Genomic DNA, 27,500 nt, shown 5'->3' with positions numbered 1-27,500 from the left:
CTTTTTTGTTTTATTACTTAAAAATAAATCCTTGTTAGTAAATCAATTAATAAAAAACTAAATTAAAATAATTTTATGAAAATTTAAAAATAATCATTTAAATAAAAATTAATTTATTGATTGATTAAAACTTTATTATCAAAAATACATAAAAATAAATATAAACATAAATAAATACAAATTAGTAAATAAATAAATTATTTTTATTCAAATTAATTACTATTATTATTAATATATTTTCATTAATTTATTTTATCACTGTTCCAATCTGAGCGAGTTGCTCTTGAATTATTTCTTCCTTATTATTAATTTTAATTAAATCTACCATTTCTAGGGTTTTAGAAACTACTATTACCTGGTCTTTAGAAATTTCCATTTCTACCTTAGCCTTAGCCATTAAGGCGGTTTCCACTTTCGTTTCTAGGCTTAAAACGAGATTAAAATCTACCACCTTATTGGCCTCCTTATTAGTCTCTAGTGTTTCTATCCCCTTAACTTTAATCCCTTCTTTAGAAATGATCTCTGCCTTATTGTTGACTATTTCTATTGCTCTAATTTCTTTATCTATTAAATCCTTACTAGCGATCATTTTACTAATGCTATCTTTATTAACCTTAGTGATCTTCTTCATTTTATTTATTTTAAGAATGATCCTAAAATTTATGATCATCTCTTTTTTAATCTCTAAAATCTCTCCTCTAATTCTATCTTTACTCACCACTTTGCTATTCTCTTTAAATTTAAGCAAACTATCTATTGGCACCACGAAAATTTCTCTCTGTTTAATTTACATTTAGATTTGATCTACTTCTTGATCTATCTTCTTAACCTTTTGATCTATCATTTTAAATTCTTGATCTATCATTCTATCCTCTTGATCTATAAGAGTTACGTTAACCACTTTTGCATTCGAAGTTAAAAAGATAGCAATCTTGTGTAATATTTTTATTTTTATTCATTACTAAGGCAAAAAGCACTTACTTATTTTTTATTTTTATTTCTAAAATTCTATGGATTTTTTCTTTGAAACCAAGCTCTTTTGAAAACAGCTTCTCATCATTCTTGAAATCAATTTTGTAAGGTTATGTAAAATCAAGAACTGTTTTTATTTGAGAGTTGGAGTTTTCCCCTTCTTTTTCCTTTTAATTTTCATCACTTTTCTGTTTATTTTCTTCTTAGTTTTCGCTTCTCTCCTTTTCATTATTTGACTAGCTTTCCTTATTAGATTCTTCTGCTTTGTCTTAAACATCTTAATCATTTTATCTTTCCTTATCTTATTAAGCAGATTCTAAAATTATTTCATTTTGTATTTTTTGTAATTCCATTTCAAGCATTTCTTCTTCTGAAAGTTTTAGTTTCTTTTCAGGTACTTTTGTTTTAATCATAACTAGCTAATTGCTGTTTCCATAGTAAAATTTTATTATTTTTGACTCCTCTTCGAAACTAACATGAAAAGAATCTATATTTAATTTGACTTCATCAACTAAAGAGCTTGAATCGTGGCCTATTTGGATTATTTAACTACTTTCATAGCTATTTAAGATACAAAATATTTAATTTTGTTTGGAGATGTAAAACTCGTCTATTACTTGGCTCTCTGTTCCAATTTAAGATACCTTACTTAACGAAAAATTCAATCCAATACTATACATTTTTCCTTATTCCTAAATAATTCAATAAATATATAATTTTTTTAAATTTCTAAATATAAAATATTAATTACTCCTCCTAATAATAATATCCTGTTTAGCTTGTTTGGTTCTGGTGGAATAGATTTCACGATTATTGTAACTTATTTGATGGATTTAATTATTTGCTTACTCAAAATATTTTCTGTAATATTCAGTGATAGATCTTCATTGATAATAGCTTAATATTCAAAGTGAGAATTTAATTTAGGAGTTTTATCACTTTATAAATTGCCATTATTATTAGCTGCAGTTAAATTTGCTTGTAAATCTTGATGTACAGTACCTCTTAGTCTAGGTCTTTACTTTTACTCTTAATTTTCACTTTCTTATTTACCGCAATCGGCTTCTTCTCCAACTTTAGTTATATTCCAAACCTTTACCATTCCTATATTTAAAAAAATTATATAATCATAAAAGAGTTTATTATTTATTTTATTTGAACCAAACACATAGTGCTTGATAGCAAATTAGTAAACAAATGTTCTTCAAAAAAATTTTATAAATGTATGTTAATTTTTTATTACCATCTTTAGAAGAAGTAAATATAACTAACTCGTCAAGAGAGGTTGCATATTCACTTTCGATAATTAAAGACTTAAAATAAAAGTTGTCAGCTAAATCAGATTTTTAATCATTTTATTCATCATCAGAATCTAAATTAATGGGATTTACGCTTTCTTCTTCTATCTCATCAATTAAGTCTTCATCTTCTTCATAAAATTCTTTTTTGTAAAAATCGTCTTGTGATACATTTGAGCTACTATATGAATCATATTAATCTTAATTTTCTTCATTTTTTTATTCTTCCTATTCCTGCTCATCTTCATCTTTATTGTCTCCTTTTTCTTAATCATCACCATCTTCATCTTAATCTCCATGTTATTCTTCAGTTAATGAATCATAAATATCTTAATATTTGTATAATATTTTCTTCTTCTTCTCCTGTTCTTCTTATAGTTAAGTGGTTTTTTTGTCTCGTTCATCTTGAGATATAGAATCATCAGCATTTATTTCATCAATTTAAGCAAATAAATCGTCAATTTCATTTTCTAGACCTATAATGTAATTCATTATCAGATCTTACTTTTTCTATATCTTTAATTCTTGTTTCATATTTTTCTATCTAATTAATTCATTCTCCAAATCATTTTGAGTACCAAAATTCTTGTACTAGTCAGTAAAATTATTTTATTACTCTACTTAAGCCATAACCTCACTTTTCAAACAAAATTCAGCTGAATTTATTCTTTAAGAATGAGCTATATCAACAGCAGCACATTTTGTAACTTTATTTTTGGTGCAGTCATTTAGATCGTAGACCAAAAACCCATAAGATTGAGTTAATGGGTTCTAAAATGAAACAAAAATCCATCTTTTAGCAGATATTATTATTTTATCAGCTATTATCTTTTTAATAGGATAATAGAATTATTTTAAAACTTCAAGAATCAATCCATGCTAAGAAAAATGAGCTCCAGTTTTCATATCTTCTTCTTCCATTTCCTAACTGTTTTTCCTTTTGCTTATTGTCTTTTTTTACATTTCTAAAAGCTATTTAGTTTTTTTTGTTATCATTCTAAGAATCAAAAAACCATTTTCAAAGAAAGCAACTAGCTACCTCTACCCAATAGGAAAAATATCTTTTGGATTAGTTAAATTGCAGCTTTTACCCAAATCAATTATAGAAAATTTAAAAATTTAGTTATTCAAAATATCTATATCCTTCTCATTAACAGCCTTTTAGTTAGCCTAGTTATCAGCATTAACTTTCGAAGCATCATCATGAGAAAATTTACATCTATCTCCCATTTTGCAAAAACCAGTATTTTGAAAATTATAGCAAACTTTTTTAGGTCTAGCTTCACCGTCATCTTTCTGGTGAAGAAATTTACATTCATCTCCTTTTGTACAATTTCCTTGAAGGTAATAGCGACATATTTTTGTTTTTTCATTATCTTTAAATTCATCATCTTAACCTCTATCTTCATTGTGTTAATTTTATTATTGACCTCTTTAATTATCTTAAATTGATCTCTCTCCGAATCTATCTTCTTTATTAGGAGCTTCTTGATTAGCTTACCCATCTTCATTTTGAGTGTGCAAATATTTGCAATTATCTCCATGTTAACAATTTCCTTTAAGGTGAAATCTACAAATTTTAGTTTTCTCTTAATCTTATTATGTTTCACTTTATCCTTTGCTTTCATAATGATTATTGTTATTATTTTAACGATGTCCTCGAAACAGTGTGTCAATACCTTAATCTCGATTTGGGAGAGTGTGAGAATACTCACAATCATCACCTTTTTAGCATTTTCCTTCTCGTTTGAATTAAAAACAAAATTTACCCTGAAATCTTGACATTATTGAGTTACTTATCAAAAAAATTAGTATATTTAATTTTAAGATATCTCTAAATAATTAAATATTAAATATGTCTATAACTGAAATAACTATATTATTATAGACGCTCAATAAATAAATAATTACAAAAACTATTATATAAATTATTAAAACAAACAATATTTAACAAAAAAATAAAATATTAATTTATTTAAACGCAAAGTAGGATATAAAATATTTTATAATCCAAAAAATAATTTATATCCTAATATTTAATTACTAATTAAACAATTTAAAGTAAATCAATGATAGACACTAAATCATATGGTAAGAGTATATAAAATAATTAAAATTATTGGTAAAATTGCAGATAGTACTTAGCCAGATAAGCCATGGCGTCTATTGTGTCCATGATGACCTCTAACTTTATTGATTGTATCATCAATAAATGTGTCATCTACATTTGTTTATATTCCTTATTCTTCATAATGCTTTATTAAATGGTGATTATTTTTAATATTTTTGTGAGTAGATTTTAAATTGAATTTAAAATCTAAGACTTAAAGAAAATCATAGTCACAATCTTCAGAGCAATCAATCATATCTCTACACTCATCGCTTGTACAATATTTTTAAAGACAGCTTTCAGCATATTTTGGAGAGCAATTATTCTTAACTTCGTTTAACTCTTATAAAATTTTATGGAGACAATCCTTTTAAACTTTATAGCTTTAACAAGAATCTACTAAACATTTTTAGATACAATAATTTGAGGCTAGCAAATATTATAAACAAGTAGCAGACAATAAAATTAAAATTCTGTTCAGAAATTTAGTCTTCATTTATGTTCAATAAATTTTTTATATTTTTACAGATTATGATTTATTTGATTGTTCAATCTTTTTTGTGGTATATTATTTAAGAGGTTTTGATAGATATCAATTATCAATTTTTATCAAATAGTATTTTCCAGCCAATAATTATAAGATAAAATTTTATGGTTAGTTTCTATTTGAAACATAAGTATAACTTTGTATTACTTTAGCTTTTATTCTAAAATAATGTTAAATTGTATCACAGCAATAAATAGATTTACAGATATTTAAAATATAATTTTTAATAAGTTTAATAAATATAATTTAAATTATTTATTAAATTTATAAAGAATTTCTAATTTATTTGTTTGTTAACACTATTTTTTTAACCATAAATTATTACTAATTTATTCGTTAATTTTGCTTGAATAAAAAAGCTAATTTTTAAAAAAAAATGATTTAAATTAATTTTGCTTATTAAAAAAAAAATATTTGTCTTTATTTTTATAAATAATTTTTAGGACCTATTACAAAATTATTTTCTCTATTAATGTAATTAATTTTAATAAATTAATATAAATTTAAAAATTCCAAGTTAAATATAATCAATTTTAAAAAAATTCCATATTAGTTTCTTGATAGGAATTATTTTACTGATTAGCATTAAGGTATTACAGTATAAATATTATTTTAATTATTTATTTTTAAATTGAAAAATAATATTGAAAAGCTTAATTTAACAAAATTTGTAAAAAAAGTTATACTATAAATAGAGGTATGTTAAAAAACTATTTTTAAGTAAACTTATTATTTAAGTAATTTTTTAACTTGAAGCAATTAGATAAAAGTATGATGACACATTGATTTTGACAGTTGTATTGATAATTTAAGTTATTTCGAATATTTCGAATTCTAAATCTTATAAATAGCGCCTTTTAGAGTATCTTTAAATCAAAGAAATAAAAAAATAATTAGGTTAACTAATTAAGAATATGAACATATTTGAAAAATATAATTAGGGGGGATTTTAAGAGGTAAGCTATTTGTTAAATTTATTTTTAAATATTTTAACATACGCGCGATTGTATTTGACTTTCATATATTTTCATAAACAACTGCATTAATCGAAATTTTAGAAATATTAAATTGAGGTTTTAAATGAATGAAAATAAAGATTTTTTTATAAACAAAATTAAACTGAAAAATATTTAAGTAAAAGTAAATAATTATTAACAAACAAGAATATTATCTAAATAAGTATAAAATACATATTTGTATTGAAGCATAAGTTAGGAAATAGGTTTATTGGAATAAATAATTCAATATTAAATAAGAAAAGGAAAATGATTGCTGAAAATAATAATAACAATTTCAACTTTTTGATTGAAGGTAATATCGGAGCTGGTAAGTCTACTTTTGTTGATAAACTCAAATATCTTGAATTAGGCGCACCTATTAAGATCGTCCCTGAACCAGTTAATATCTGGACTAACTATAATAACCACAACTACTTGTAATATTTTTATGATAATCCTCGTAAGTGGACTTTTGCTTTCTAGCAAATGGTTTTAAACACTGCTGCTAATGTCTATCGTGATAATCAATAAATGGATGTTAATACTACATAAATTAACTTTTTTGAGCGTTCTATGTATTCACCAATCAATATATTTGCACTATAACAATATAAATCTAATGTTTTGTGTGATGCTGAAATGGACTTAATTCGTAAAATCACCGATGACACTTGTAAATGGATTAACTATGACATTAAAGGTATTATTTATGTGCGTACTGACCCTTAAATAACTCGCGATCGTATGGTAAAGAGAAATAGAAAAGAAGACTGTACCCTTCCTCTCGGATATCTATAAGATTTACACTAACTCCATGATGAATGGTTGATGGGCGACATGAAAAAAACTAATCTTCCAGTCCTTATATATGAAAATAATACAAATGTGACTATTGAAAATTTCGATAGAGTTAAATAAGAAATTTCTTCTTGGGTACAAAATCCTACAGATAAGGTTATTAATCCTGAACTTTTTTGATAAAAAAAGCAATCAATAAAAAAAATAAAATAATTATTTCAATTGAAATTATTATTTTAAATTAAAACCATAATTTTGAGCAGTTTCAGCAATTAATTATAAAAATTATAATTTATTAAAATTGATTAACTCTAATATAAAATAAAATATTAACTATCCATCCTTCCTAAAATTATAAATTTTAAAAATTCAATTTTAATTTTAAATAAACTAAACCAGTATTTTTCATCTTTATTATATTTGTAAATTCTCATTTTTGATATCATTTCAATATTAATTTAGTATATGCAATTTTCTTTTATTCATAGTTAAAACCACAGACAAACTTTGAAAAGAATATATTGATATTTAATTTTAAATTTTAATTAGAAAGTTATAGATTTTTATATTTGTAGATGAATTTAAAATATTTTTTTTCATTGAAGTGGTTTCATTCTTATTATAAATGAATACAAATTTGTTGACTTTTATTATAAATTTTTTTTTTTTCAATAGAAATAGGTATTTCTTTTAAACTAACCAAAAAAGTAAATGGGAAATATAAAATTATAGGTTTTGCTTTTAAATGAACAGATCTCCCACTCTTTATTGCTTATTAAGTAAAAAACACTTTAAGAATTTTTAGCTAATTTATTTTTAAATTTGAGTAATTTAAATATTTTAAAGTAAAATAGTCTCTAAAAAGATATAAAATTCCTTTATTTAAAGGTAATTATTTTAAAATAAATGAATAAATAAATATTTAATAGATTGATAGTAATTTAGAAATGTATTTAATTAAAAGATTGTTATAGTACTAAAACAAATTCTATACCAAAAAATCTAATCTAGAATTACTTTAATTTATATTTTATAAGAAGTAAAAATTACTAACTTTTTTTAGTTTGTTTGGAAAATAATTTTTAAATTGAAATAAAATTATTATTATTATTAAGAATTTTATTCTCTTTAAAAATAATTTAAACAATAACACAACATAATTTAAATGGTTATCACCATTCATTGTTCTTTAGATAAAATTCTATCTTCTAGACATTCTATAATCTTTTGGATGAACAGATAAACAAAAAATACCTATTAAATTTATGAATAGAATGTATTTTTTTAAATAAAATAACTTTAAATTATATTATATCTTCATCCAGAATATAATATCTCTCACCTTTTTAAAAATTCCACAATTATTTTTGATAAATTTTCATTCAGAAATCAATTTAGAGAGACTGGTTTCCTAAAGACGAAATATTTTTAGTGCTAATTTACTTGAATTAATAATATAAGGAAATAGAAAAATTGAGTTCTGAAGAGGCGAGTTAAATGCAAATAAGAATAAAATTTTTTTTCTTAAGTTATTAGTGGTTAATATTAAAAAAAATAAAAATTTTACTTTTCTTTTGTATAATAATAATAAATAATATAAATTATGTGAGTATGAATGAATGAATGAATATGTATGTATGTTTATACGCTTTAACAAAGAATTGTCATATCAATATCAAAAAATAAATAGTCCTAAAAGTTAGTAGAAGTAGATTTTGAGTTTTCTTTAAATATTCTTTAATTAATTTTAGTATAAATTAATCGAATGGTATTGCAATTTGCAATAAAATAAAAAAAATAATTTAATTACAAAACTCAAAATAAAAGCAAAGAACTAATAAAGTAAAACATAAACATAAAAAAAAACATTCACACTATAAAGAATAAATTGAACACACACTAAAATGAGCTCTGAAACAAAAAGCGGAAATACAACTCCAGGAAAGGCTTAGAAAGGTAAAATTTGGACAAAACTCTCTAAGGGCAACAACCAGCACCCTGATAAATCTTAATTGATTATCGCTGATTATTTCTCAAAGCAAGGAAAAATAATGAAGTCTAAGCGCTATTTTGAGCTTTACCCTACTTAGATTTACTATTATTCAGTAATTAATATCTACATTTTTCAAAATTAATCCCTTAAATGTCATAAAAGCTAGTGTACCTACTCACATGCTTTGAATTTCTTTTAAAATCTCAATATAATTATTTTTTCTTCCAAGAACAATTAATTAAGTCCATAAAACTAATGAGAAAATGAAAAATATTTATTTTTATTATCAAAATAAGGAAAAAGACCACAACTAACCTAAGGGATATACTGATTTAAGCTTCGAATTATGCTTTGAATTAATGAGAGAAAAGGTTGCTGAAAACAAAGACAAAAAAGATGATAAAGTAAAGCTTGGAAAACCAAAAGGAATTAAATTAGATAAATCTGGGTGTGTTTGTGAACTTTACAGCCCTGAAGATAAAGTTTTAATAAAATGGCGTGACGCCTTAAGAAAAATCTTAAACTAAAGAGGATTCCATGAGTTATTCCGTGCCCACAAGAAGATAGGAAAAGGAAATTTTGCATCAGTAAATAAATAACAATTCATTTTAGCTTATAAAAATAAATATTTTGTTTATGTGTTTAATTAATCCTACTAATATTTCTAATAATTTGTTAATACCAAATAGGTATATCTTGCTGAGAGATTAGAGGATGAAAAAATGTTTGCTGTCAAAGCATTTTCAAAGGAAGCCGCCTATGCTCAAGAAAAAGGAAAGGTACACAATTTTTAAATTAAGATACTTTTTATTAGAGATTATATAGCTCTGAAAAAGTGAGAGAGAGTTAAGAATGATTGTAAAAAACACATATAAATAAAAATAAACAAGCAAGCAACAATTAATAAATAAAAAAGCAATTAAATATCTCTCTCAAAATTTTGAATAGTTTCTACCTATGATTAAAAACAAAGAAAAGTTAATTAATTTTTTAATTAATTGATAACTACTCTCTTACCTAAAAAATTAAATGTGATAATAAAATACTATATAATTATTAACCAGCTCTATTTTTATGCGTTTTATTAAATATACTAATAATAGGAAGCACTCTTAAACGAAATAGATCTCATGAGAGCTCTTGACCACCCAAATATTATGAAGCTTCATGAAGTTTTCGAAACAGAAAACTCTCTTTATTTTATTCTTGATTTACTCGAAGGTGGTCAGCTATACGATAAAATGAAATCTAAGCATCGTTACACATCAGAAGAAATCAAAGATATCTTAAGAGGATTACTAGAAGGCTGCGCTCATATGCACTAAAAAAGAATCATGCACAGAGATTTAAAGCCAGAAAATGTGCTTTTTAAAGACCCTCAAGGTAAATAAATTGTTATTGCTGATCTCGGTTTAGCTACACGCTGCGATTTACCTGAATATCTTTTTGTAAGATGCGGTACACCTGGTTTTGTAGCACCTGAAGTTGTCAATATTAAAAACTTGAACACAACTTATGATCCTATATGCGATCTTTTTTCAATAGGGCTTATGTTCCACATATTGTAAGCAATTAATTAATTTATATTTTTCAATTTATTTTGGTAAAGCGTTATTGAATCATAAATTATGGTAATAATTAATTTTAATAAATCATAACTAGTTAAAAATTTATTTATTTTTATAATTCAACAAGCTCTAAGCTAGAATTCTCAATTTATTCTACATCAGATTACAAAATTAAAAAATTTAATGTTTCCCCCACAAAATTTAATTAATTATTTTTAAGGATGAGTGAATAGATTGAAAGAAATTATTAGCTTTTAAATTTAAATACGAGTCAATTAATTTTTCTAAGTAATAATAATAAAAATGGTTTATTTTTATAAATAGATTGATTGGAAAGTCTCCATTTGATGGAAAGACCTACAACGATATCTTGAGTTAAAATAGAGCATGCAACATTAAATTTGATTCAGTTGAGTACCTAAAGTTACCTTTACAGAGTAAATTTTTTTAATTGTGAATTCATAATATTAATAAATTTGCATTATGTTGAAGCTTTAAATTTTATCTGTTTACTTTTTTTATTAAAAGCTTACGACTTATTGAAGAAGATGTTAGAAAAAGATCCTAAAAACAGAATCAACGCTGCAGATGCATTGAAACATCCATTCTTTGATTCGAATAACTAAGTCAAACCTATTCAATAATCAAATAGTCAAACTCTTAACGATAGCACAAAAGACGAGATTAAGGAAGATGATGTAACTTCTAGGTAAACTTAAATTATTTTCTATTAAATATTTAAAATTCTAATTCAATTATTTTTAAATAGAAATTCTTCTCTTATGAATTCACCAATAAATTCTCCTAACATTGGTCCTAGAAAAATTAATTAAGGACCATTAAATCAAGACTCTTGTCTCACATTTAAAATGGCTAACACTCCTGTTCTTAACGGAAGAGTTACTGACTCCCTTCATGATTCATAGAATAATGATAGTTTCTAGTGCTTAGACAACTTAAAGAAACAAATAGGTCACCCAGGCTAATCTCAATTTGGTAGCCCTGACTTGCGTAATAAATCTACTTCTTTTGGAGTTCAATTAGTAGGTTAAAAGAGTCCTGATATGTCAAAAAATAATTTGAAAAGAGCTCTGCTAAATAATATGAAAGACTTTAATGGAAAAATTGACACAGTAGATGAAGCTAAGGATGAAATTGTTTCTCCTGTTAAATAAAAAGGTAAATTAATTAATTAATTTTATAAATTTCAACAATCAAATTAATAAATTTTTAACTGATAAATAGGTGTTTCCGATCTTAGAAATAAACTAAAGGATAACATTTGAACGACTTTATTCTTACTTTAATATATTTTAACTAAATATGACTCTATAAAAAAATTTTTATTAACCAACTTTTACCAAATGTTATATTCAATTTTATTATCTTAAGATTAAAATCCCTTAATAACTAACACTAACTAAATAACTAACTCCCTCCTCCCACACTATTATCCTTGGTTATAAAATAATGATAAATAATAAAGATTATTTTAAATTATGCTATTACCAACTTTTACATCTACATATCATGTATCTTAATCCTTTAACCATTTTATTCTAATATTATATGCATTTTTTTGTTGTATCTCATATTTTTATTGATATGAGTAGCCTATCGTTATTGTTATAAAATCATTTAATTTTTCTCTTTTATTTTTTGACAAGGATTAAAAAAAAACTTACAACAGCATCAATAAATATTTTTTAAAAACAAAAGAATTTTATTAATTTTTAAAGTTTAACTTATTACAATTAAGAAAAATTTTAAAAACAGCATAATAAGTTTTTGCAAAAAATTCATGGCTTAATTGAAATATAGTTAATATTATATATCATTCTTGATAACAGTAAAATTTTAAATCTTAATACAATTTGATTCATAAATACTCCTACTATGTTATATTATTTAATATTTTTATAATTTCTTTAATCTATTATTAATAAACTCAAAATTATTAATTAATTAATTTAAGGTTTATCTTTTTAATAAATATATCGTATAAATTAGATTTATTAAAAATAATTGTACTGAGTTTATTTTATTGAGTTTAAAACACGTTAAAAAAAATATTAATCAAGTTAAAGTTAAAAAATATCTTTGTTTGTCTGTTTTTTATCAAAATTTAAAAAAAATCAAATAAGTCTTTAACAATGAGTTAAAAAACTTAAAGCAACGTTTTTTTATAATAAAGGAATATTATAAAATGTGAGTTAAGCTCAGAAATTCTTTAGTAATTTAGAACTATTTTTGATGAGAAGCTAAATCCAGATCTTTTCAAGCAAAAAAAGATAAAAGAAATATGTAATTTCATAGCAGATTAGATTAGCACTTAACATATCATGAGACTTAAATCTACATTTATCAAATAAACATAGATGTTTTATATAAAAAGATCAAATTATTACTGAAAATCTCACCGATGAAGTATTAAGCAAATATCTTATCGCAGTTGTGTTAAATCCAGTTTATAATATAAAGTAATTTCTTTCTGTAAAAAAGAATATTTTGTTTTTCAATAATCATTAAATTAGTTATGAAGAAGGACATGTTTTAATTGTTAATTATGAAAGAATTGGATTATTCTGCTATAAGCCTAAATACATAGATTTATCTCTCCCATAAAATGTTTAAGCATATGATAAAGACACAATAAAAAAGTATTTTATATTTTAAACATAACTTAAATAATTTGAACTCTATGAATTAGGATGGAATCGTATGCAAAATTAGTGGAAATTACAGACAAAGAAAGTTTCGAAAATGATAAATTTTTAAAGGAATATTTATCTGCTTATTACGTTAAAAATTATGTTAAGCTAGATACTGATCTTGATTAATATGAACTCAAATTTATTAATGACATTAGGGATGCATTTATTATTGCATCAGGAATGGGATTTTGGCATATATTTTTAGGCGAAAAGATCGTTTTTGATAAAGAATTAAATTCTAAAAAAAAAGATATCAAAGGCAGCTTGCCTAAAAGAGAAAGTTTAATTGACTTATCATATTAATTTGATTAAAATAAGAAAAAGAGAATACTTGCAATATCATAATAATCCAATAAACCTTCATTTTTCCAGTAATTAATCTTTCAACATTAAAATTAATATTTTTATTCTTAAAATGATCGTTTTTAATAAAAATTTTATTTATAGAATGACTAAAATTGGCTGGACTTAGTTATTTATACTTGCACTCCTATTTTTGATACTCTTTTTGGCACTAGGTTGTGAAGAGTTTAAAATTAAAAAGCAATCAGAAATAGATTTTTAGATTAAAGAGTATTAATAAAAAATGAAGCTTTTAAAGGAAGAACAAGAAGAATCCTATTTCTTTTAATCTGAAGAAAACACTGACGAATCAAAATTTGAGTTTGTTCCAAAACTATCTCCCAAAATAATTATTATGGATGGAGTCTGCTATCTAAGAAATGAATTAATTATTCTCAGCATGATAATAGTTTTTGCTTATTTCGGGACTTCATTATTCAAGAATCGCTAAAAATTTCGTAAGTGAAGGAAGAATAAAATATTTTTTGAAATTTGAAATATCTTCTAATTATTCTGAAATTAAAATATTTAAATTATTATACATACTTTTATTCAAATTTATTTTAGTAAATGTTTATTGAGTTAATTGTAAAATATAAATAATAGATAAAAAATATGTTTTGAAGAACTTAAAATTTTAATTATTTCCTTTATGAATTTTAAATTATTTTAAAACAAATTTCTAATTAAGTAAACAAAAATGAATTTCATTTTGTTTAAAAGTAGAATTATGTTAATTAAGATAGACTTGTATTTGCTTTCATAAAAATTATGAATGAACATAACATAATAAATAAAACTATAAAAATAAAAATAAAAGTAAAAATAATAATTAAATTAAAGATGTAATATTAATATATAAATTAACCAAATTTATTTTTTCACTTTAAAACAATAAATAATTTTATTCAATAAAGAATAATAACTTAATAACTTTGTTTGGTTAAAGTTAAAAATAACTTATTTATATTTTATAAAAATTATCTATTAAAATTTTACATAAAGTTAATTTGAGAGTTTTTAATTTAAAATCAAGCTTAGATTTATTAGCTACAAAGGTTATGAAGACATTGGTATTCCTTAAGGATTTAAGGTACTTTCTGTAAAATAAGCATAGTGCTGAGATATTTAGAATAGTTTTAATACCGATCTGTAATAAATTCAAATTAAAAAAATATTTAAAATTACTTAAAATAAATAAATTTTTTTGATAAGTATTTTTTGAACCCATATAAATTATGATTTGAATGAAAATATATATCAATTTTTAATCTATTTTAAATTAAAAATAAATTTAAAAAAATTCTGCAATCAATATTTGCAAAAATAGATTTAGATTCAATAAAATTATAAAATTGAGGAATCATAAAATTTTAAGAAGATATTATAAAACTAAAAATGAAATTGATTATACATTCTAAATAAACATTTAAAAATTCAGTAAAATTTATTATTAAAATATTGATTGATACTAAGTAAAATTATAATTTCTTTGAAAAATGTTTTAAATAAAATTTTTAAATTCATTTACAATTTTATTAAAAATATTCTTCTAAATTTAGTAAATAATTCTATTGATTTATTTTTTATAAACCAAGAATTTATCAATTAATGAATTTTCATTTAATCATTTTTATTTTAATTGATAATTTATTTGTTTTTTGAAGTAATAGGATGGATTTATATAGAATAATACTTAATTCAATTCATACATAAAAATATATATATAATTATTTGAACATTAAAAGTTTAACTCATTTTTTAATTAATTTAATATTATTTAAAACTATTTTAGAATTTTATTAATTAATATTTATTTATTTGTAAAATTAAAAAATTTAAATATGTTGGAAGATCTCTTTTATTTATTTTAATATTTATTTGTTTTAACTAAATTTTTAAATAAAAATAAATATTTAGTTTAAAATTGAAATGTAAAAGGCAACTTTGCTGTAAAAATTTTTTTATTTTTATTAATTAATTAAATTAAAAAGAAAAATAATTTTAATTGTAAAAATAAATTTAAAAATCGCTTGGTTTCATTTAGCATTGCTAATAAATGAAGGGAATTAGTTATTAACGAATTAATTAATTAACACATAAGAATGCGAAGTAAAAAGAGCATTTTAGAATGGTTATTAGTATTGATATGTAGAAGGTTCAAAATTAAAACGAGAAAAGGATAATAATATTTGATATTATTTAAAAAATCATAAAATCTTCATTGAGATCTTAAGACCAAATTGATAAATAGAATTTTAATAAACAGCTAAAAACAAAGAAGATTAATTAATTTCTAAGAAAGAAATAAAATCAATTAAAATAAATAAGTTATTATAAATGGTTGATAAGAAATAATTCTAAAAACTCTTAGCTGAAAAGCAAACAAAAGATGATAAGAAAAAGGAGAAGAGAGCTGAGCTCAAGACTCAAAAGTTGGAAGATATCAAAAAGAAATTAGGTCAAGCCAAGGAAAGAAAGGCAAAGAAAATGACTAAATAAGAAAAAATGATTCTTAAATCTAAAGCCATCAAAAAGGTTGATCCTGTCAAGGCTGCTGAAGAAAAAAAGAAAAAAATCAGTTCTACCAAGCCTAAGGTCGATGACTATGCTGCTTTTGTAAATGCAGAAAATCATCTTTACAATTAGTTGCGCAAACGTACTATCCAAAAAATTAAATTAGATAAGGAACTCATAAAGAAGGCTGCTAAATCTTTGATCAAATACCACTAAGGTCACAAGAAATAGAATGATTTACTCGATTAAGATGATGATTTTATCTACATTGAAATTGTCCTTTCCAAGATTCCTGAAGAATATTCAATCAGACCTCTCTAGATGTAAATAAATTAATTAAGCTTAAACAGCTTCTTGCTAACTAAAGTGATAAAAGCAATATCCTACTTGATAATTCTATCGAATTCTCTTATTTAGACTAGCTATTAAAATTTTTAATAAGATTAAAATCTTAGACGCTTAATAAAATAGCAATAAAATAACTAGTGTTATTTAAAAGGTTAAGTAGAACAATTTGTAGATATTGCTTTCATTTACTAAGTTTTTAAAACAATTAAAATAAAAAATATTTTAACACAATCTTTTAAAATAGTTCTTTACCTGTTCCTATTTATGGCGCAGAATAAAGCTCCAAGTTCTGTATCTTCACCAAGGATCCTCAAAGAGAATACAAAGATAAGATTAAAAATTTAGATATTCCCAATATTGCTCGTGTTATGGGATACTCAAAGATCGACAAGAAGTTCCCCACTTACAAAGATAAGCTAAAACTCTTCTACTCTTACGATCTCTTCTTTGTTGACTACTCTATTTACGAATTGATTCGTAAACCTACTGGAAAAGTTTTTTATGAAAGAAAGAAGTAAATAAATTAGCAATTAGAAAACTAATAAATTAATTTTATTTTTATAATATAAATAGAATTCCCTTCCCTATTAACTGCAAGGAAGTACCTGCTGATTAAAAGGAAAAGTTTGGTGACGACTACTAAGCATATTTAAATGATTTAGCTAATTACACCTACTTCTCTATGGGTAACGGTCCTGTCTAGTAATAATATAATTTTTTAGTAGATATATATCTAAGCTAACTTTTTATAAAAATAAATAGTACCATCAAAGTAGCCAGAACAAACATGAATATAAAAGATATTGTTAAAAACATTATTCACGGAATATACAACACTGTTCCTCATTTATTAAAATAAAAGATTAAACACAATAGAGTTAGATAAGTCAACATTAAAACATTCAATTCTATTTCTCTCCCTATATTTAACTAACTCACTGAAGAAGAAAAGAGCTCAGTAATTACTGAGTGAAAGTAAGTATTAATCTCTAAACAAAAGAAAGATAAATGAAATTAGCATAATTAGTTATATAAACAAAATAGTAACAGAAATTAAAACAGCTTTAAAAAATAATTAAAAGATTTGTTAAGTAAGTAAGAAAATAAATAAATAATGTAATTTTTAGTATATAACGATTATATTCTGTATTGGATATAAAATTTTAATGTTATCTACAATATTTTTATCAATAAAAAATTTAACATAATGCTTTGTTTTCTATGAATGCCATTTTATATTATGTATCAATCAATTTATTCATTCAAATAATTTCGTTTTGCTCAATTATTGCAAAAAATTTTTTATCACTCAATAAAGTAAACTATTTATTTTTTAATCTAAAATATTTAGGTAAAATTTTATAAACTAAGTTTTGTAATTTTCACGAAATTTAACCCATTAAATAACAGAAAAATATTAGAGTTTTAAATTGATTATTGTAATTAACCATTTTTAGGTTTATTTTAAACATTACTAATTAAATATTTTTTAAAAATATGAAATAAGGAATTAATTAAAACTTATTATTATTGTCTTTATAAAATATTAGCTTGAAAGACAGATAATTGTGCAGATTTATATAATTAACAAATATACCATACTTGAAATTATTTATTGTTCTTTATATTTATTAAAATTTTAATTTTAATGTTGAAATATTCGATTTACTAGTTGTTTTTGATAAGCATTGTTTAAAAAATTAAATTAAATGTTTTAAAATAAATTGATTTATTTAATTAATTAAGTAAAATACTAAATTTAAAAAATAGATAGAACTAATTATATTTCGGCCAAAAATGCATATTATAATTTAATTTTGTTTATAGGAATTAGTATTAAATTTAAGTGGAATAAATATAAACTAGCTATTAAAATAGTTTTCATTTTTGTTATTATAGTATTTTTTATTCTTCTTATTGTTTTTATTATTCTTATTACTGTTTTAACAGCTCTCTTTAAAGCATTTTTTACTGTACTTGTCTTGCAAATTCTTTACCTTCCTCAAGCTATTTTCTAAAATCCTCATCTATTTCTGCTTCTAATTCTGAAAGCTACTTCCTTAACTATCCTCTATGAGAGTAAGTATATTTTCCTTCCTTAAATATTGGTATAAACTATTAATAAGCAGCTTAAACACGATCTGCTATAACTTCATTTTAAAGGAGTTTTTCATCCATCCTATAAGATTTATTGAAATTTAAATAATCTAAATAATTTTGATCTCTAATGATTGGTTTATATTAATTGCAAATATTCCTTAATCTTTATATCTTTTCCTAATGTAAGAGAGGCTAGAAAAATATTAAATTAGTAAATGTCATCATAGTCGTTGATGCTATTGAAAGAATGAAAGTTCCAGGCTTTCCCATAAGATTTTACATGCGTTTATTGCAAAAAGCGAAAAATGAAATAGGGATAATAAATAAAGTAGATTTTTAAACACTATTATTGTAATCATCATAAAGCTTAATTGAAGTTTCTTATTCTGATTTAGGAATCTTTTTTCTCACTTCTGGAATCAATCTTAACATTTCTCTAAAATTTCTAATTTCATATTCTTTGATTCTGTCCTTTTAAATCTCTTGCTATTAGTCTAACCTTTCTTGAGAGTAATCAGGACGAAACTTGCTTTTGCTTCTCAAAGCGTCCTTTAACGCATGAGCCTCTTTTATTTCTTGCTCGCTTGGTTTCATTTTAAGCGGTATTGCTTTGAATCAATATTTTTACTTTTTTTTTTTATAGAAAATTAAATAGAAATAAATTATAGTAATACTTAGTAAAAAATATATCTTTTTTTATTTAAAAATATTTAACCCTTCAAAATAAGCAAGCATAAGTAAGAAAGAGTTAGTCTACTAAAATATTTGCAATACTTTAATATAAAGAAGTCAACATATTTCGCATCAAAAAGCAATATTGACAATTATTTCAATATAATACTTTTCATTTTCTTAATTAAATTATTATAAATTTAATTATGGTGAATTTTGATTACTTTATAAATTTATCAATTAATGTTAATTTTTCTTCAACCGTAATTCAAATATCAAAAAGCTTTATGAATTAAATAGAATATTCTTTATTTTTATTAATTTAATAAAATATAAATCTTGTACTTAAAATAATTTTATTATTTTTTATTTTTTAATAAAATTTTTTACATTATAAATTAAAGTTATAATAAAATATTATAATTATAAATATATAATCATATGCTTATCAAAAATAATATATATTATATATGCACTTGACTAAATTATTTTTATCTTCAGAGCATATTTATAAAATTTTTAAAAATGTTAATTGAAAATTTCACTATATTTTTCAACTCAAAAAGGCTATTTTTTAATTTATTTTTTTTTTAAAGTAAGATATTTTATTTTAAAAAATTAATTAAATAAAATTAAAATAATACTTTAGTTTTATAGGTGTTTAACAGTAAATTAAAAAAGTAATTTTACAATTATATTTGAAATTTTGAAATATAAAATATTTAATTCTCAAATCTGTCATTATCTCACTTTTTAAAGTTTGTTTGTTTTTCATCGAATTTATCAAAGTGATTTTTGTTTCATACATATCTTTATCAATTTGATAATAGAAAATAAAAGTTATTTTAGAAAATATTTACATAACAAATAAAGTAAAATACAAGTAATATTTATAATATATTTATTTTTAAAATAAGTGGAAATTTTTATAATCATAGTTCAGATGTTAAAAATATCTCAATTATTAAATCTGTTGTATTCTCTTGCAGTTTGAGAAAGCTTGCTATTCATAGGTGAATATAATTTTTCTTCGCTAAAAACTGTTTTTTTAGAAAATTAATAAAAATTTTATTAAACTTTAAACAAAAAACTTACTTCTTCCTTTTGAATTTAATTTTGATTTTTGTGACATGGTTTCTATTTGTTGATTTATTCTCAAATTAGATTATGTTTCCTATATCATGCTCTATATAATTTTAAATAATTATTGAGTTTCATTTTATATAATTTTAATTATTTTACTTTTATATGTGAATATGAGGAGATTTAATTTTGTGAACCTTAAACTTTGGTGGGATTAAATTCAGAATAGTCTTTATTAGCAAAAGAATCATCGAAATTTGACTGCTTTTCTTTTACAATAATCTATGTAAGTTTAGAAGGAGAAATCTAAGAGTTGTTCATCCTTTTTTGGAATTGGCTTTGTAAAGAAGATTGATCGTTATTGTTTTGAGGGATTTAAGTTTTATTTAATTTACTTAAATTAATTCCAATATTACCTTAAATCTTTTAATTATTTTAACTAGTCGTTTTAGGAAGAATGTATTTATTTAAATTCCCAGATGAGTTAGATAAATTTTCGTTCCTTATGATACTAGAACTTTCACTTTATTTTGTGTTTGAAAGCCTTTCTAGCTACTCTTACTTGCTTTCATAAAATTTCTTGATATTTTCTTGTTGTCTATTTATTCTAATATTCGGAGATTATGTCTTAGAAAATTCAGGAGATTATTAATTTATACTACGAGAATTGTATCTTGAGTCATTTTATTAACCCCTTAATTTATTTCTATTTTAAATTAAGTTTTAAATGCTGTTTTTATCATTGGCATCAAATTAGTTTTACTTTATATTATTTGGTTATTATTAATCTTCAGAGAGATAGTAAATTACATTTTATATAGGTGTATTTGTCTAAGCATATTTTACTCTACTTGGGGAAGTCTTTTCCAAATTAGGAGCAAAGTATTTATTTTAATTAATCTATGTTTTTGATATTGAACTTTTGCTTTAGTGGTTGCTTTTCTCATCACTAGATCTATATGGTGACTCCATCATTTAATAATTTTTTTATTGAGAATTCTGGTTTGAAGGTTAATTGTAAGTTTTTCCTCCTAATTAAATTATCTTTCTTTAACCCTAATCTTTTTATTAATCTGTTTTAGCATTATTAATATTAGGATGGTTAAACTACCCAGGATCTCTTATTCCATTTTAGTTATTAATAGTATAATCTTCATTTTAGTTAATTTTTTGAGTTTGGTTACTAATAGGATTAAACTACTAATTACTATTAATTTGGTTTTAGTTGTTTATCAAAGCTTAATTATTTTAACCCTTAATCAGGTTTGGAGCTGAATTTAAATTTTTATTATCAAATTTGTTAAAAGAGTCTTACTTATTATTTACACTGTAAGCATTAGGATTAGTTTGATAAGTATTTGACTAAGGTCCTCCATTAGATGCAAGCTGATTAAAATTATTGTGATATTAAAATTAAGAATCTTAAGTATGATTTGAATTAACCCTTGATCGTTAATTAATGGCTTAAGAATTATAATTTGGGTCTACCTAATCTTTTAATCTAATATTTGAAGAAAAAATATTTTGCTATTAATCTAAATTTTGTGTTGAGCTAGCTCTTGATCTTTAAACAGGTTCTTATTTTGCAAAATTGCTTTAAAATTAGGTTGGCTGTTATGTATAGCTTAGATGATGTTAATTTCCATTCATAGGTATTTAGTTTTTATTTTATTTTGTATCCTAACTATCGATGTTTTGAGCATAGGGTTCTTTCATATTTTTGATAATATTTGTGGAGTCAATATAAGTTGAGGAGTATTGTGTTTTCTATGGTGTTATATATTGAGTTTATGTATTAGAATTATTATTAAAATTGTTATTTGCTTTGTTAGTGCTAAAATTATTGCCATTTATTTGATTCCTGTCACTATGAGTGGAACTTTTATGAGAATCGCCTTAATAATAATTTATATTTATTTATGGTAAATTCTATTAAACATTTTTTTAGATAGGCTATGGTATTTGATTGTTTACTTCGAGTTATTATTAGTTGCTGTGAGTTTCATTTTTTCTACTATCTTCAATTAAAATCTTCTACTAAGCTCCTTTCTCATTAATAAAATTTGAACTGAAATTCTCCGATGCTTAACTACTCTTAAGCAAATCAACTTCAGCTTTATTTTTTTTATTTTAATTTAGTAAGGGTTCTTCGAAATCCAAATTAGGATTTAATACCTTTTTGTTATCTCTATGATTATTTTATAACATTTTATCAGCTCCAACTGGATTGTTTTGAGATTTAGTAATTTTTTTTGGAATAGATTCAGTCTCAAAGTCTAAATTTTATGCTAAAGGCTGTGTTTAAGTTATTTATTAAACATTTTTTATAGGAATCTTTCTTTGGTCATTAATAAAGTTAGATGATTAGTTAGAATTTTAGTTACTTTAAAATTCAGCCTACTGCTGCTTTTATTACTAATTAATTGATATTAAATTATCAATATCTTAATTACTTTGGTTACTTTATTTTAAATCTCTAATTTATTTTAAATTTGTTGTATTTTAAATCGGTTAAAATGATTAAATTTATAAAGATTCCATACCATTTACTTGAGAGTTAATATGCTATCCTTTATTAGATATGCTTGCTTAGCTCTCTAAGTTGTTATCCCTAATATTCATATAAGTGACTGGATTTTTCCTCTCCTATGTCAAGTTATTTGCGCTTACAATATTTTCAGGTACCTTTTAGTTTAAGTTTGCCTAAAAATCCTAAATGTCACCACTTTCTTATTTCTTAATAAAACTATTTGGACCTTAATTGCTTCTTATTTAAAATTAAGATTATCCATTTGAAATATTTGGATTTGAAGTTAGATTGTTTGATGCAGGGCGGAGACTTGCCTATACATCAAAGTTATTATTATTTGGGTTAAATTAGTTCTGGCTATCATTTTACAATCCATTTTGGAGATGGTTTACTATCCTATTGACTGAGTTATCTTTTATTATATTATCAGAGTTATTTATTAAGCCATTATATTAGCTTATGTTATAATTCTAATTCTAAGGATTAGTTTTAATTTAACTATTTAAGCCGCTTACTTATTAGTTATCTATTATTTAACTATTAGCAATATTGTTAAAATTAGCTGTATTTGATTGAAGCTAAGAAGAACCATTCTATAATTGGTGCACTATTCTGTGTACTGAGCCATCTTTAATAATTTTTTCTGAATTATTGATAAGTCCATTATATTAACTTATATTGTAATTTTTATTATTTTAAGGATTATTATAATTAAAGCTATCAGTTCCTTAGATTAGTTATTAATGTTAGCTTTGAGGAGGATTAATAGCTGATTAATTAAATTGTTCAGGTTACTAAGAATTAAACTATAACTAATTTACTATTCTTGGAATTGACCCATCATTTATAATCTTTTCTGAGTTATTCACAAGTCCTTTGTATTAGCTAATATTATAGTTTTTATTTTATGGGTTGTTTTACATATTTGAAGGATCAGAAAAATTCTATTCAGTGAGTTATGAACCATTCTAAAATTAATGCGGTATTCTAAATTCTGAATCATCTTTATTAATTTTATCTGAGTTATCAGCAAGTCCTTTATATTGGTTTAAGTTCTAATTATTTTTTTAGAGATTGCTATAATTATTTGCATTATCCTAAACTTATTTTGATTGCTTATTTTCGTATGTAGAAAGAGGAGATTAATTAAATTAACCAGGATTTTAAGAATTAAACTATAACTAATTTACTACTCTATGAACTGACTCATCTTTTATTATTTTATCAGAGTTATTTATAAGTCCGTTATATTAACTGATGTTATAGTTTTTATTTTATGGATTATTCTGATTATTAAAAAGATTAGAATTTGTCTATTCTTTAGGATACTTAGTGTATTCATCTGGATATGCATTCAAAGGAGTAGATTCTTATTTTACTAGAGGGTTAAATGTAATTTTACTTTTAATATTAGAAGGAGGAGATTTTTTAACGATCTCCTAATCTAAATCTCCTTATTATTCATAAACAGGCATTTCATAAATGTTGATGGGCTGTTTAAATTGTTACCCTAATTCACTTTTAAAGTTATAATTTTGAGGATTTTTCTTTTCTCTAATAAGACTGCTGTTCGAAGAAACTTGATCAGAGTGAATATTGTTATTATTTTTTACCATTTAAGACAATTTTATTTTATTGGAATTTGTAGAAATTGCATCTTAGTTATCATAATTTTTGTCATTTTAATACTTATCTGATAACAATTCTAAATAAACCTCTTCAAATTCATTAAAAGTTGATTATTTTCTATTCTATTACAGGTTAGATTAATATTTGCTTTTTTAAATAGAAGTTTAATCGTATGGTTGCATGTATACACTGTTATCATTTTTCTTGCTAGAAATTATTTAACTAATTTCTGATTGCTTTTTCTGTTTGTTTCTCTCTATCTTAGTCACTGCTTGAAATTTACTCTTCTCTTATGAGTAAATATCAAATTGATATGAGTCGTTTAAATTCTCTTAATCGACAGCTTGATAGTTTACGCTTATGTGCTTCAATTCCTCAAAATCTATTTTTTCTACCCTATCTACTTCTGTAAGTACTTTATTTTATAAATAAACTACAAATTAACTTGTTTCAGCTTTTTTAGTTGTACACGTAGCATCTTCTTATCTTTATTAACATGCAATAATATTATAATTCATTTGAATAGTATTTATTAATGAGCAGTTAACCTTTATATAAATAAAAACTAAATTCATTTTTTAAGTTAAAAAATTGTAAAATTATAGAATTTGTTGTTGAGCGATAAATAAAATCATTGAATTTTAAATAATTAATTTGTTACATTTTGAAGTTAGATTCCATTCAAAAAAAAGTCAGCTACATTTTGACACTTATTTATTTCTTTCATCTTCTTTAATATTGGGTCATCGTTTCTCTATTTCTTTTTATCTTGCTAAAATTTTAATGCCATATAAGCTTTCTCTGATGAAATTGATCTTTTTTGATTCTTACTCTCTGTCATTTAAAAACGAGAAGCTGCTAAAGGTCTAGGCTATTCAGATTTACTAAGAGGTTATTGAGGATGAGTTGATCTCTCCATGGCAAAATTATTTTTTCTTTCTTACTCAAAACCTAGCTATAGTTAATCTAATTTCACATCAAATTCTCCATACTTTTTTTACTTTTTTACTTAATTTTATCCCATTTCTATCAAATAAAACTTCGTAAGTTATTTTATATTTCCCCTGATATTACTAAGAAGCTATATATATTTTTTATGTTTCTTTTGATTAGTAATTACAATATTTTTTTATGTTTTCTACTTTTTAGTTTTTCAATTTATATGAAAACAAAGTAATCTTATATGAATCACTCTTTATATAAATAAATATTTATTTTTCTTAATACTGAACAAAATTTGATGAATAAATTATTTATATTTATTTATTCTATTAAAATAACAAAATAAACCTTGAACTAAAACAATTAAAACTTTCAAATAATATTTTGATCAATTTAATATAATACTTATTTATTTTGGTATAACTACAAATATTAAAATCTTGTAAAATTGTTATTTATTTCTAGTAATAAATAGTGTACATTAAAAAAAAGATTATCGTTAAAAATACAATAAATATAAAAAGGTAGATTATCCTTACAATTTAGATTAGTAATAAAATTTATTTTAAAATCTAAAAAATTAAAAAATATAAAATTGAAATTTTTATTTATTCTGAAAAATAAAATTAATTTAATATTTATAGCATCTTTATTTTATAAACAATATTTTTAATAAACTTAATTCATAAAAATAAATTTGATAAGGATAGAAAATATTTGAAAAAATAAATATCTTACTTAATATTGTGAATTAATTTATTTATTATTATATTAATAAATCTAAAATATTTTTAAACAAATAACTAATTTTGATTATTTCTCTATAAATTGAATAAATGAAAATAAAGAATTTATATATTCATATATCATATTTAAAATATATGCTAATAAATTATTTTAAAAAACATTTAAAACATTTAAAATTGTAATATAATTTAATAATATCAAGCAACTAAATTTAATTTTAATTAAATAAATATCAACTTTAATCTATCATTTATTAACCCTTCAAAAAATATTTCATAAAATTATATTTTTTATTATGAAAATACCCTCTAAAAATATGATAAATTATTTTATTTGAGAATCAATAAATAAGAAATTAAAGTAGTTAATTATATTTAAATATAAAGATTCTTACAAAAACAAAGAAATTTATTTTCACAATTTTCAATAGATTTGATTTATTTGTTAATTTTTTAGAATTTTAATTTATTGATTAATTGATAAATTAATTACTATAATATTTATGTTTTTATTGAAAAAATTATTTTCATCCACATATTTTTAACTTGACTTCTTTTTAATTACTACATTATAGTTAATCAAATTAAAAATAAAATTATTTAGATATTGACTCATAAAGATATTAAAAAATTACTTCTTGTAGAGTAGACTAATTCAAAAAATTTATATCGCATTCATAATTATTGATTATTATTTTTTTAATTTATTTAATAAAAGTGATTTTTGTATTGCAAAACATTTTAAATATTTAAATTAAAAGAATTATATTTTTATATTAACTTAACGATATATTTAAATTAAATAAAAATAAATAAATTTATTTAAGAGCAAATCAGTAGTTAACTAAAATAAGAAATTTATTTTAGTTATTATCATAAATTTAAATATTTTCTAAACTATTATTATTAATTCATTCTTGTTTTTAAAATTAGAATAATTATTATTAAATTATTCAATTTAAAATTCTAAATCATTTTTAAATTTAAAACAATTATTTGTTTTGTTTGAAAAATTATATAAAATAATCAAGTTTTTTGAAAGATATTAAAAATAATTCAATTAATTTTATTTTATTTCATAAAGATGATAATGATAGGTTTTAAAATTTTATTAACAGAAAAATAAATGTATCAATCATCTATTGATTGAAAAATATTTTATTATATTAGAAATTCAATAAATTTAATAAAAATGTAACAAAATAGGTGAAAAAAATATCAGATAAATAATTTTGATAAGAAAGATTTTACTTGATCAAATAATTAATATATCAAAAAGATAATGTTAATAAATAGATTACGAATAGGTAGCGCTGAATTGTGTTAGTTGTTCATTAGTATCTTAGGTTTATAAGACAATACATATGAAAAATTGATCAAATATCTTTTTAATAAAATTCATAAAAATCAAATAAAAAATACTCAATCTTTATAAATGAATAAATAAATAACTAACAGATTGAGAGAGATACTAATTGATTAAAGCTATTAAAATATTAAGAATTCAAAATGATTATGATATTTTTATTGAAGTGTGATTTATTTTAAATAAAAGAATCAATGAAGAGAAAATAAATAAATAAATTAGTTAAT

At 22.1% G+C, this 27,500-nt stretch overlaps 8 protein-coding genes across 8 annotated transcripts; 4 read left to right on the top strand and 4 right to left on the bottom strand. All coding sequences in view use genetic code 6, as the record gives it.

Moving 5' to 3' along the window:
• Positions 1 to 239: 239 nt before the first annotated feature.
• On the bottom strand, positions 240 to 4,100 carry TTHERM_00585340 (50S ribosomal protein; the record flags this gene model as incomplete). Its single annotated transcript, XM_001032639.2, has 3 exons — positions 2,216 to 4,100; positions 1,724 to 2,076; positions 240 to 1,664 (listed from the first exon to the last, which is right to left on the bottom strand). The coding sequence occupies exons 1-3, from the start codon at positions 4,053 to 4,055 to the stop codon at positions 240 to 242; spliced, it is 3,618 nt and encodes a 1,205-aa protein (XP_001032639.2). The 5' UTR covers positions 4,056 to 4,100.
• Positions 4,101 to 4,354: 254 nt separating this feature from the next.
• Positions 4,355 to 4,876, bottom strand: TTHERM_00585330 (transmembrane protein, putative; the record flags this gene model as incomplete). The annotated part of the gene is made up of 1 exon (XM_001032638.1): positions 4,355 to 4,876. The coding sequence occupies one exon, from the start codon at positions 4,874 to 4,876 to the stop codon at positions 4,355 to 4,357; it is 522 nt and encodes a 173-aa protein (XP_001032638.1).
• A 1,316-nt stretch (positions 4,877 to 6,192) lies between these two features.
• TTHERM_00585320 (deoxynucleoside kinase) lies at positions 6,193 to 6,903 on the top strand (the record flags this gene model as incomplete). Its single annotated transcript, XM_001032637.3, has 1 exon — positions 6,193 to 6,903. One exon carries the CDS (start codon positions 6,193 to 6,195, stop codon positions 6,901 to 6,903), a length of 711 nt encoding a protein of 236 aa, XP_001032637.1.
• Positions 6,904 to 8,627: 1,724 nt separating this feature from the next.
• Positions 8,628 to 11,570, top strand: TTHERM_00585310 (Serine/Threonine kinase domain protein; the record flags this gene model as incomplete). The annotated part of the gene is made up of 8 exons (XM_001032636.1): positions 8,628 to 8,828; positions 9,013 to 9,303; positions 9,406 to 9,495; positions 9,820 to 10,280; positions 10,609 to 10,721; positions 10,813 to 10,993; positions 11,054 to 11,463; positions 11,530 to 11,570. 8 exons carry the CDS (start codon positions 8,628 to 8,630, stop codon positions 11,568 to 11,570), a joined length of 1,788 nt encoding a protein of 595 aa, XP_001032636.1.
• An 867-nt stretch (positions 11,571 to 12,437) lies between these two features.
• TTHERM_00585300 (transmembrane protein, putative) lies at positions 12,438 to 13,806 on the top strand (the record flags this gene model as incomplete). Its single annotated transcript, XM_001032635.2, has 5 exons — positions 12,438 to 12,588; positions 12,680 to 12,764; positions 12,819 to 12,944; positions 12,995 to 13,369; positions 13,446 to 13,806. The coding sequence occupies 5 exons, from the start codon at positions 12,438 to 12,440 to the stop codon at positions 13,804 to 13,806; spliced, it is 1,098 nt and encodes a 365-aa protein (XP_001032635.2).
• Positions 13,807 to 15,680: 1,874 nt separating this feature from the next.
• Positions 15,681 to 17,178, top strand: TTHERM_00585290 (ribosomal protein L1; the record flags this gene model as incomplete). Its single annotated transcript, XM_001032634.3, has 4 exons — positions 15,681 to 16,180; positions 16,450 to 16,719; positions 16,779 to 16,907; positions 16,968 to 17,178. The coding sequence occupies 4 exons, from the start codon at positions 15,681 to 15,683 to the stop codon at positions 17,176 to 17,178; spliced, it is 1,110 nt and encodes a 369-aa protein (XP_001032634.2).
• Positions 17,179 to 18,086: 908 nt separating this feature from the next.
• On the bottom strand, positions 18,087 to 18,899 carry TTHERM_00585280 (transmembrane protein, putative; the record flags this gene model as incomplete). The annotated part of the gene is made up of 1 exon (XM_001032633.1): positions 18,087 to 18,899. One exon carries the CDS (start codon positions 18,897 to 18,899, stop codon positions 18,087 to 18,089), a length of 813 nt encoding a protein of 270 aa, XP_001032633.1.
• A 1,035-nt stretch (positions 18,900 to 19,934) lies between these two features.
• TTHERM_00585270 (endo-1,4-beta-xylanase xylA, putative) lies at positions 19,935 to 25,243 on the bottom strand (the record flags this gene model as incomplete). The annotated part of the gene is made up of 4 exons (XM_001032632.2): positions 19,935 to 20,017; positions 20,073 to 20,163; positions 20,220 to 24,767; positions 24,881 to 25,243. The coding sequence occupies 4 exons, from the start codon at positions 25,241 to 25,243 to the stop codon at positions 19,935 to 19,937; spliced, it is 5,085 nt and encodes a 1,694-aa protein (XP_001032632.2).
• Positions 25,244 to 27,500: the final 2,257 nt, after the last annotated feature.

This window comes from Tetrahymena thermophila (genome assembly GCF_000189635.1).
Source record: "Tetrahymena thermophila SB210 genomic scaffold scf_8254444, whole genome shotgun sequence".
Taxonomy (NCBI): domain Eukaryota; phylum Ciliophora; class Oligohymenophorea; order Hymenostomatida; family Tetrahymenidae; genus Tetrahymena; species Tetrahymena thermophila.
This window is presented reverse-complemented; position numbering and strand designations above follow the sequence as displayed.